Consider the following 12,416-nt stretch of genomic DNA (forward strand, 5'->3'; position numbering starts at 1 on the left):
GTGTGGAATTGTGATTTGGATTGAAGGTTTTGATGTTGAGGTTATTATCCTGTATAAGTCCTTCTAAAAAATTCAAGTTTATCTACATTTATCCAACTCTAATTTTATCTCCTCTCTCCCTCTCTCTTTAAGTTTCTCTCCCTCTCTCTTTAAGTCTCTCTCCCCCTCTCTTTGTCTCTCTCCCCCTCTCTTTGTCTCTCTCCCCCTCTCTTTGTCTCTCTCCCCCTCTCTTTAAGTCTCTCTCCCCTCTCTTTAAGTCTCTCTCCCCCTCTCTTTAACTCTCTCTGTCCCCCTCTCTTTAACTCTCTCTCTCCCCCTCTCTTTCTCTCTCTCCCCTTATCTTTCTCTCTCCTCCCCTCTTTGTCTCTCTCCCCCTCTTTGTCTCTCTCCCCCTCTCTTTAACTCTCTCTCTCCCCCTCTCTTTTAGTCTCTTTCCCCCTCTCTTTAAGTCTCTCTTTAAGTCTCTCTCAACTCTTTTTAACTCTCTCTCTGCCCCTCTCTTTAAGTCGCTCTCCCCTCTCTATCCCCCTCTCTTAAAGTCCCCCCTCTCTTTTAGTCTCTCTCTAGTCTCTCTCCCCTTCTCTTTAAGTCTCCCCTCTCTTTAAGTCTCTCTCAACTCTTTTTAACACTCTCTCTGCCCCTCTCTTTAAGTCGCTCTCCCCCTCTCTATCCCCCTCTCTTAAAGTCTCCCCCTCTCTTTTAGTCTCTCTCCCTCTAAGTCTCTCTCCCCTTCTCTTTAACTCTCTCTCCCCCTCTCTTTAAGTCTCTCTTCAGTTCTCTTTAACTCTGTCTCTCTTTCGCTCTCTTTAACTCTCTCTCCCCCTATCCTCAACTCTCTCTCTCCCCCCTCTCCTCAACTATCCCCCCTCCTCAACTCTCTCTCTCCCCCTCTCCTCAACTATCCCCCCTCCTCAACTATCTCTCTCCCCCTCTCCTCAACTATCTCTCTCCTCCTCTCTTAAACTCTCTCTCCCCCTCTCTAAAACTCTGTCTCTATCCCACTCTCTTCAACTCTCTCTCTCCCACCCTCTCTCCTTCTCTCAAGAAATCTCTCATTCCTGCTTTTTCCCCCAACTCTGAAGAAAAACCGGTGCCATCGAACAGTGTGAGCTCCGTGGATTCACTCCAGTGTTTTACTATAGCACTAAGCCTTCCTCTCCTGCTGGGAAAAAACATGGCCATTCTCCTTTAATGGGCCAGGAGATTTAACTGATATTGTGTGTTTGAAGCAGTACAAAATGGTCCCATGTCATTTTCTCCCCGTAAATGTTCTCACCAGCTAGATGAGTTTCTGCCTCATTGTTTACTAGGGTCTTTAGACTGTTGGTTTTTTGTATTGCAATCACAGTGCCAAGTTGGGTTCAGAGTCACACACTCACGCATTTAAACCTAAAGTGTGCCAGAAGACAATGCCACTCCGTTAACAACTTTCAAACTGTTTCGGAGCGCACCACCTGTTTTCATTTAGAGCTTTTCAGCAGCTGTTACCTATAATTAGGCCTGCCGTTATAATGCCAGAGGAGGAGTGGTGGTGCGTGGCGGCATGGTGGTATTGTACAACTGGCTGATAAACAAAGTCATTTAGGGCAACCTATGAGGACCGAGGACACACTCCACCTCCCGAAGGAAGGGTCCAACCCGGTACCCACCCAGCCTGTCCGAAGGAACAGTAACACACACCCAGCTGGTTGAAGTGTGAAGTCGGACATACCGAGTGCTTTTTCACTCACCATTAGGTAGAGAGAGCTGTATAGTAGAGTTGTGTTTATAGCCTGTACAGCAGATGTTGAATGTAGGGCTTAATTAAGATGTACTCCAGCCTGTGAATGGAACTGAAAGACTCATGTTTTCATTGTTTGCCACAGACCCATTCTATGTGGGAAAATACCATCATCCAACCCACTTCATTGAAATGAAGGGCAGCATTGAGTGAATTAGAGCACGACCCAGAAACTCCAGTATATCTGTCGCTCAGATTGAGCTATGCTGCTGTTACACCCTTTGTGCTGTTTGTTGTAAAACTATGCAGACATACACGCGCACACACACACACACGTCCCACCTCGCCATTTGTTATAAAACTATACAGACAGACATGTTGAATGAGCTTCCTTCCACCACTTTACCCTCCTGATCCCATTTCATTAAAACTGGCTTAATTCATCCAACATGGTCCATACATTAAGCCTGGTGCAATAATATCCCTATAGGTCAAGCATGTTTACCTCTAAACCTGGCCCACACACACACACCTCTGGGGTCTCAAGCTACCCATGCCCTCATTAGTCTAGGTGACTAAATCCATTCTTCTTCCTGTGGGGTGTGGGGTGTACCCCAACCAGCACACTGGGGATGTGTTCCAAGTAGCACCCTATTCCCTACATACTGCTCTATGTTTGACCAGAGGGAACAGGATGCCGTTCTCTAGTTCTGTGTTTGTTTTAGGTCTTATTGCACCTGAATAGTCCTGATCCGCATTAAGCCAAAGGTGTTTGATAGTCACCCATTATCAGCAGTCTGTCGTCGGGTAGAGAAAGAAACAGAGCAAAAGGGAATTTGTGTTACAATACTACTTATCATGCATGGGCCCTCTTTGCAATTACATCCTTGACTGATTTCTTTTTAGGCTTTGAAATTCATTTTCAATGACCTTTATGTCACCAAATTTCATCGTGTGTGTAGAAAAGTTTCCAGGGCTGCTCATTGTTTCAAGCGGCGATGTGCAGAAAAGCCTTTGAGGTGTGTGAAAGGGGGAGAGGATAATGTTTCTTCATTCACTTTTCTCTTTCTTTGGTTCTCTATTTCTCTCTCCTTTTCTGCACTCTTTCTCTCACCACACACACACACACACACATGCACATATTCTAACCTTAACCATAAACCCCATAGAAATAGCATTTGACCTTGTGGGGACTAAAAACCCCACAGACACCCTGTTAGCAAGTGACAAGCAGCAAGGTAGAAGAAAGACAAAAAAACCCACTTTGTATGCAGGACGCTCTGGTACGGTGGACTGCTCTGTTTCCACTCTGATCCCTCCTATGTTCCCTCCTCTTTCTCTCCTCAGACAATATCATTTATCCTCTCCTCTAGGACAATGGGACTTAATGAATGCATGCCACCCATGCTGACTATTCATTATTAATAAAGGACCCACAGCACATAATGGGCTGTGGCTGGGTCAATCGTTTATAGAGGAATGGATGGCAGCCAGGCAGGTTGTTCTTCCTGTGTGAAGGAATGGCTGTGTCTAGGACTCGACTGGTGCACACGGACCCAGTGTAGCTACTTGACTACTAGTGCTGAGAAGCAGAGGACTCTACTGAAATACATATGACATAGAATACCTGAGCTGTATGTTAGTGTTACCTATTGGTTTAATAGTAATCGGTGTTACTTCTGTTCACACACCACAAGAGATGCTGTATTGACTTCACAGCTTAGCGTTGAACTAACCTGACACCTTGGGACCTATTCAAGCATTTTGTTGACTTATTCAACTGCTCTTACATCAGTGCAGTTACCCTGTGTTTTATTCAGGAACATCCAGAGATCTCTTTTGATGGATTAGAGCACTTTTTGTGGAGCTGTGTTCCCTTCACTCACATCAGGGTGAAGCTGCTGTCAGCTGGCTTGAAAAACTCTGTTGTCTGCCAGCGCTTGTTCCTAGCTGATGTAAATGTTACAATGCTTCTCTCTCTCATTCACTTACTCAGCCTTCCCTTCCCGGAGTACAGATTGTGTGCGAGCGAGGATGATTATTGCATTGTCATTTTGCCGAGGACACTAAAAGTGGTCCTCTAGCCAATTATGACCGATTTAATTTATGGCATCTAATATATTAAACAGCTGAGCTAAAAGCCTCTCCGGGGACATAACAGTAATTTAGCATTTTTTTAATAAAAACTCTTCATTAATAATAAAGACGTAGTTTGACGAATGTTGGCAATTTATCCAACTAGTTCTGAGTGTTTTTGAAAGCATAGTATTTTTTATTTTTTTTACTGTTGCCATGGTCACGTTGTCAACAAGGACACATAATCGATCGTAGTATATCATACTGTATACCACGGGTATGACAAAACATGTATTTTTACTGCTCTAATTATGTTGGTATACAGTTTATAATAGCAATAAGGCACCTCGGGGGTTTTTGGTACAGTATATGTCCGGACCTCTGGCAGTCTCTATGGGGGTGCCACAGGGTTCAATTCTCGGGCCGACTCTTTTCTCTGTATATGTCGCTCTTGCTGCTGGTGATTCTCTGATCCACCTCTACGCAGACAACACCATTCTGTATACAACTGGCCCTTCTTTGGACACTGTGTTAACAAACCTCCAAATGCGCTTCAGTGCCATACAACACTCCTTCTGTGGCCTCCAACTGCTCTTAAATGCTAGTGAAACTAAATGCATGCTCTTCAACCGATCACTACCCGCCAGCCCGACTAGCATCTCTACTCTGGACGGTTCTGACTTAGAATATGTGGACAACTACAAATACCTAGGTGTCTGGTAAGACTGTAAACTCTCCTTCCAGACTCACATTAAGCATCTCCAATCCAAAATTAAATCTAGAATCAGCTTCCTATTTTGCAACAAAGCCTCCGTCACTCATGCTGCCAAACATACCCTCGTAAAACTGACTATCCTACCGATCCTTGACTTTGGTGATGTCATTTACAAAATAGCCTCCAGCACTCTACTCAGCAAATTGGATGGAGTCTATCACAGTGCCATCCGTTTTGTCACCAAAGACCCTTATACCACCCACCACTGCGACCTGTATGCTCTCGTTGGCTGGCCCTCGCTACATATCCGTCGCCAAACCCACTGGCTCCAGGTCATCTATAAGTCTTTGCTAGGTAAAGCCCCGCCTTATCTCAGCTCACTGGTCACCATAGTAACACCCACCCGTAGCACGCTCTGCAGCAGGTATATTTCACTGGTCATCCCCAAAGCCAACACCTCGTTTGGCCGCCTTTCCTTCCAGGTCTCTGCTGCCAATGACTGGAATGAACTGCAAAAATCACTGAAGCTGGAGACTCTTATCTCCCTCACTAGCTTTAAGCACCAGCTGTCAGAGCAGCTCACAGATCACTGCACCTGTAAACAGCCCATCTGTAAATAGCCCACCCAACTACCTCATCCCCATATTGTTATATATTTTTGCTCTTTTGCACCCCAGTATCTCTACTTGCACATCATCATGTGCACATCTATCACTCCAGTGTTAATGCTAAATTGTAATTATTTAGCCACTATGGCCTATTTATTGCCTGATCTCCCTAATCTTACAACATTTGCACACACCGTATATAGATTTTTATTTTGTGTTATTGACTGTACGTTTGTTTATCCCATGTGTAACTCTGTGTTGTTGTTTTTTGTCGCACTGCTTTGCTCTTGGCCAGGTCGCAGTTGTAAATGAGAACTTGTTCTCAACTGTCCTACCTGGTTAAATAAAGGTGAAATATATATATATATATATATATATATATATATATATATATATATATATATATATATATATATATACCACGGCTAAGGGCTGTATCCAGGCACTCCGTGTTGCGTTGTCATAAGAACATCCCTTATTTGTCGTATATTGGCCATATACCACACCCCCTCGTGCCTTATTGCTTAATTATACTATCACATGCGGTAGAATAAAGTAGTCGAGGACAAATAACTATTTTCTGCTGGTAGTGAGGAAGGATACTTCTCTCTCTCTACCTGACCTGTGCCCACTCCCTTCACCTTGCTGTAGGATATGAATAGTGATTTCCTGGCATGGATCCTCCAGTGGTTGTGTGTAATGGAAGGGCTATGTGTTGAAATGCACTGTGATTAGAAGGATTTAGGGGCCTGTATTTACTGAGGGTCCAGTCATCCAGTTCACGGTCCAGAGGGGTTAGGGGGGCACAGCTGAGGAATGACTGGGGCATAGGGGCTCTCTTTCTCACACACACACACACACACACACACACACACACACACACACACACACACACACACACACACACACACACACACACACACACACACACACACACAGGATGACTGGGGAATAGGGTGTCAGGCCACGCTAGGTGTTGAAAAAAGCTTCATGCACCTGAATGCACCACTGCATCCTAATAACTCAGCCGCTGAAAACCTGCTTTGCTCTCACTCAGCAGCTGTGAAGGGCAGACACCTGGCTTTTCTGTGTGTGTTTGTGTGTGCAGAGCAATACTTTCATCAGTAGTGTTATAGGGGTCTTGGAGCATGTGTCCCAGGGTTGATTGCTCCTGTTGTTTGCATTAGTTCCCTTAATAGACCAGCCATGGCTATATCTGCAAGGCACACACTCGTACACACACACACACACACACACACACACACACGACAGCACATGATGAAGGCGTCATATTCCTCACAGATCACACTTTTCATCATTCATTCAATTACACCCCTCAAATGTATTCACAGTATTGAACAAAGAAATGTCATAGCAGTACTCCATTCCTCTTTGTTTTCTCATTCGCCAAAAATTTATTGGTTTTAAATTAAAAGCTTTTTTCATCTTCAGAGCAATACTAGTGGCTGCAGATTCCTCTGCACACGCTAGTGATTAGTATGCATGAGCGGTCCTGATATTAGGTGAAATCGTTTTCATATTCAAGACAAGCTCTCTTCCTGTCCGTCACAATGAACCATATTCTGTCATGCACAGAGAAATATCATTACTGTCTTTTTTGATGTCGCAGGTGTTTTCCCTCCGACCTCTCGTTCCCCTTACTTATCTGTCTGAAAGAAAGGAAGAAAAAAAATAGCAATTTGTAATGACCTTAGTTAGCAAAAGCCTTTGATTTTTACGCCTGTCCTTTTGAAATTCTCCTTCCATAAACATTCGTAGAGAAGGGAGAATAAATAGAGTTTTGACACCCGTTTTGGTCGAAAGTCTTCCAGTCTCAGTGGGTTTTAAACAGGTTTCACCCCCAAGCAGTGTGAACACACTGAGACTAAATGCGCATTTTAACCTCTCCTTTCTTTGAAAATGAACTCTAACAAAACATCCCACAGAACATCAGATCACTTAATGTATATGTTGGACCTCAAACGCCTGACGAGAGATCATCTTCTAAAGGTGCACGGTGTGGACGTCAAAGGGAAAACACTGTTGTTTGAGCATAAAATGGATACCTGGTGTTTTCAAAGCAGCTTTGATCCTGGTTCTCACAAAGAGAGAGCTTATGACTGTGACAGCGAATTAGCGGCGGTCTCCTAGACAGTAAGGAAAAATGACAATGACAGCCACAATAAAATACGACACACTCATCTCGCCCTCTTTTTTTCTTCTCATCTCTCTCTCTCTCTCTCTCTCTCTCTCTCTCTCCATATTGTTTCTTCTCTACCTATCCACCTCCCTCCCCCCTCTCCTTATAGAAGTCAGAAGAAGAGGACCTGGTGTTGACCCCAGATGGTACCAGAGAGTTCCTGACCTTTGAGATCCCTCTGAGTGACTCGGGGTCGGCAGGTCTGGGGGTCAGCGTCAAGGGCAACCGCTCCAAGGAGAACCACGCCGACCTGGGCATCTTTGTCAAGTCCATCATCAACGGAGGAGCCGCCTGCAAGGTGAGGATCGCATATCCTTGTGTTCCATGGTTGATACATATACATGATAATTAAACCCTAATAAATGACAATTCAAATGTTTACCTTTGAGTAATTTAGCAGACGCTCTTATCCAGAGCAACTTTCATGAGGGTTATTAGGGTTAAGTGCCTTGCTCAAGGGCACACCAGCAGATTTTCACTGGGATTCGAACCAGTGACCACTAGGCTACCAATGTCTACGCTCCTCAAGGAAAATGCTCATGAGGTGCAGTAAGAATGAATAATGACTGTATTCGACTTCTGTTATGTATTATCTAGTCTCCAATAGTTAGTTCATTACTCTGATGGTCATTCACTTAAAGAAATTGTCTTGATTACATGTCTTATCGTAATGCGTTGTAAAACAGGTCAATTTATATGATCAGATCACACCCTTCTCTTTTGTGTGGTTGACCAGGATGGCCGACTGAGAGTCAACGACCAGCTGATTGCCGTCAATGGCGAGTCGTTGCTAGGGACGCCCAACCAGGATGCCATGGAAATGCTTCGCCTGTCCATGTCGACGGAGGGCAACAAACGAGGGATGATCCAACTCATCGTTGCCAGAAGGGTTGCCAAGAGCAATGAGGTAATGAATGCGCCGTTGTGAGACTCTAAGGTCATTCCCTGTGTGTGTGTGTGTGTGTGTGTGTGTGTGTGTGTGTGTGTGTGTGTGTGTGTGTGTGTGTGTGTTAATCTTGGAGTCAATTCCATTTCAATTCCAGGCAATTCAGGAAGTTCACATAAATTCAAATTAAATTCAAAGCTTTTCAATGGGGAATTTGGTTTACTTTGAGAATTGACTGGAATTTAAATTAAATGGACCTCAACCCTCATGTGTGTATGAATGAAATGCTAGAGAACTAATTGTCTTTATCATGAAGAGTGGATGTTTCAATTGTTTGGCCTTAGCTGAGCTTCATAGGTTGATATTAGTGGTATTGGGAATGAAAGAGTTGATCTCTTTCCCCCGCTCCTTTAGTGCTTGTGCTGCTTGAATTGTCAGACAGACGAGTGGAGTGGGTGAGAACGAGAGAGGGATGAGAGAGAGATTGATGGATGGACCACTTGTCTGCTTTGAATGATAAACAAGGGCTTTGAATGATAAACAAGGGCTTTATGATTGACTTTTACCTTGTCACCTATCTCTGTCTATCGCCCCCCTTTTCTTATCTCTGTCTATCGCCCCCCTTTTCTTCTCTGTCTATCGCCCTCCTTTTCTTATCTCTGTCTATCGCCCCCGTTTTCTTCTCTGTCTATCGCCCTCCTTTTCTTATCTCTGTCTATCGCCCCCTTTTCTTATCTATGTTTATTGCCCTCCTTTTCTTATCTGTCTATCACCCCCCTTTTCTTATCTATGTCTATCGCTCTCCTTTTCTTATCTCTGTCTATCGCCCCCCTTTTCTTATCTCTATCACCCTCCTTTTCTTATCTCTGTATATCGCCCTCCTTTTCTTATGTCTGTATATCGCCCTCCTTTTCTTATCTTCTGTCTATCGCTCTCCTTTTCTTCTCTGTATCTCTGTCTATCGCTCTCCTTTTCTTATCTCTGTATATCACCCTCCTTTTCTTGTCTCTGTATATCACCCTCCTTTTCTTATCTCTGTATATCACCCTCCTTTTCTTGTCTCTGTATATCACCCTCCTTTTCTTATCTCTGTATATCACCCTCCTTTTCTTATCTCTGTATATCACCCTCCTTTTCTTATCTCTGTCTATCGCCCTCCTTTTCTTCTCTGTATCTCTGTCTATCGCTCTCCTTTTCTTATCTCTGTATATCACCCTCCTTTTCTTGTCTCTGTATATCACCCTCCTTTTCTTATCTCTGTATATCACCCTCCTTTTCTTGTCTCTGTATATCACCCTCCTTTTCTTATCTCTGTATATCACCCTCCTTTTCTTATCTCTGTATATCACCCTCCTTTTCTTATCTATGTCTATCGCTCTCCTTTCCTTGGTTTGGTTCTTTGAGATAGCCAGAGAGACACCTTCAGGAGCTCTACTACCACCATGCAAATCTTCACAGCAAAGATCCAATTTTGATAATCTAACTCTTCTCTGCTTTCGGACCCATTGCATATGGTTGACTTGACAATGTGGGGGCGCTATGATATGGCGAGAGCCACTTCAATGGTGGATGATTGGCAGACAGAGGCAGACACAGCCCACCACAATAGGTAGATAGGAAGGTTGGACTTTGAGAAAGAAAGTGAATTAAAGTGAGGAGTTGTTATCAGGCTGAAGCAGAAGTTTGAGAGGATCGAAAGCAATTCAGCCTGTGGAATGCCCTAGCACAGATATGGTTTTGATAGGTGCTGCTGGCTTTCGGAAATATCAAAAAAGATCAAGTCCCATCACTCAACCCTGAATCTATTTATGTTTCTCTATTAACCAGCAGTCGAGCTGCTCTCATAACATCTTAAAAAACGAATTTATCTTTCAGAATACATTTCATTGGCTTTGAAGTGGTGAAGCAAATATATTATTTTGGTATCTATGGGGAGATGAATTGATATGGGAATGGGCTGATTATGGAGATGAGCTGGTTTTATTCAGTAGTGAAGTACTCGTCGTTGAAGTGTGTGTGCGTGTTTGTTTTGTGTGTGTGTTCCAATCCCCTGCAGCCTCTGATTCGAGTTCAGCTTTGATTAGTGTTGGCGTGAGGATGATTGGTGCCTCTGTCCTGTGGTCCTTGAGCAGACTTCCTGCTGGGACACTCTTCCCTCATCTGCCCTTCGTCTGTCCCCCCCCCACACACACACACACACACACATTCCCCCTCACCACCTAACCCTTCTCCCACTCACTTTCCCTCGCCAAGGACACTTGTCCCTCCTGGGCCCTCCAAGATCCAAAGTCGCTCCTATCAGTCCAGCCAGTCAAGTTTCAAGTTTTAATGTCACGTGCACAGTGAAATACCTTTCTTGCAAGATCGAAACCAAGCAATGCAGTAATCAATATCAATGTAGTACTAAACATAACACAAGGTAGAACAAAAACACACAACAAATAAAACATAAAAAATAAGAACTATATAAAGGGTCAGTCAGTTCCAGTACCATATTTACGATGTGCAGGGATACTGGAGTGATAGAGGTAGATAAGTACAGTACCAGTCAAAAGTTTGGACACACCTACTCATTCCATGGTTTTTCTTTATTTTTACTATTTTCTACATTGTAGAATAATTGTGAAGACATCACAACTATGAAATAACACACATGGAATCATGTAGTAACCAAAAAAGTGTTAAACATATCAAAATATATATATTTATTTGAGATTCTTCAAAGTAGCCACCCTTTGCCTTGATGACAGCTTTGCACATTATAGGCATTCTCTCAACCAACTTCATGGGGTAGTCACCTGGAATGCATTTCAATTAACAGGTGTGCATTGTTAAAAGTACATTTTTAGAATTTCTTTCCTTCTGAATGCGATTGAGCCAGTCAGTTGTGTTGTGATATGGTCGGGGTGGTATACAGAAGATAGCCCTATTTGGTAAAAGACCAAGTCCATATTATGGCAAGAATAGCTCAAGTAAGCAAGAGAAACGACAGTCCATCATGACTTTAAGGTCAGTCAATCCGGAAAATGTCAAGAACTTTGAAAGTTTCTTCAAGTGGAGTCGCAAAAACCATCGAGCGCTTTGATGAAACTGTCTCTCATGAGGACCACCACAGGAAAGGAAGACCCAGAGTTACCTCTGCTGCAGAGGATAAGTTCATTAGAGTTACCAGCCTCAGAAATTGCAGCCCAAATAAATTCAGAGTTCAAGTAACAGACACATCTCAACATCAACTTTTCAGAGGAGTGTCGTGTGTGGAGGACCAAGACGCAACAGGGAAGTGTATACTCATCTTCTCTTTTTAATATATAAGAAGGAGAAACAAAATAAACACGTATACAATTAACAGAAACGACACTAACAGTTCTGTCAGGTGACAAGCACAAAACAGAATACAACTACCCACAATCCACAATACAAACACACCCCTAATTATAGGACCTTCAATCAGAGGCAACGATAGACAGCTGCCTCCAACTGAAGGCCCCAACACCAATTGACAGAACATAGAAATAAACTAACATAGAACAATAACCAAAACCCTGGACTGATAAATCAAATACCCCTCTCTACATGGACACATACACACAACCACCATGAACCACATAAAACAAATACCCCCTGCAACGTCCTGACCAAACTAAACACTAACAAATAACACCTTTACAGGTCAGAACGTGACAAGGAGACTGCGTGAATCAGGCCTTCATGGTCGATTTGCTGCAAAGAAACCTTTACTAAAGGATGCCAATAAGAAGAAGAGACTTGAAGAAACACAAGCAATGGACATTAGACCAGTGGAAATCTGTATTTTGGTCTGATGAGTCCAAATTTGAAATTATTGGTGGTGACACTGTCTCTGATTTTATTTAGAATTCTTGGCACACTTAACCAGCATGACTACAACAGTATTCTGCAGCAATACGCCATCCCATCTGGTTTGTGCTTAGTCGGATTATCATTTATTTTTTAACAGGACAATGACTCAACCTACCTCCTGGCTGTGTAAGGGCTATTTGACCAAGAAGGAGAGTGATGGAGTGCTGCATCAGATGACCTGGCCTCCACAATCACCCGATTGCAACCCAATTGAGATGGTTTGGGAAGAGTTTGATCGCAGAGTGAAGGAAAAGCAGCCAAAAAGTGCTCAGCATATGTGGGAACTCCTTCAAGACTGTTGGGAAAGCATTCCTCATGAAGCTGGTTGAGAG

At 43.4% G+C, this 12,416-nt stretch overlaps 1 protein-coding gene across 2 annotated transcripts in view; it reads left to right on the plus strand.

Annotated features, from left to right (window-relative positions):
• LOC106578541 (partitioning defective 3 homolog) overlaps positions 1-12,416 on the plus strand; it is a 566,386-nt gene that overhangs the window by 296,619 nt on the left and 257,351 nt on the right. For both annotated transcript variants that reach the window (XM_014157480.2, XM_014157481.2), the window contains exons 12-13: positions 7,429-7,617; positions 8,056-8,226. In XM_014157480.2, the coding sequence (XP_014012955.1) occupies positions 7,429-7,617; positions 8,056-8,226 (360 nt within the window). The remainder of the gene's footprint in view (positions 1-7,428; positions 7,618-8,055; positions 8,227-12,416) is intronic.

The sequence above is a fragment of the Salmo salar genome, chromosome ssa19 (genome assembly GCF_905237065.1).
Source record: "Salmo salar chromosome ssa19, Ssal_v3.1, whole genome shotgun sequence".
NCBI classification, from domain to species: Eukaryota; Metazoa; Chordata; class Actinopteri; order Salmoniformes; family Salmonidae; genus Salmo; species Salmo salar.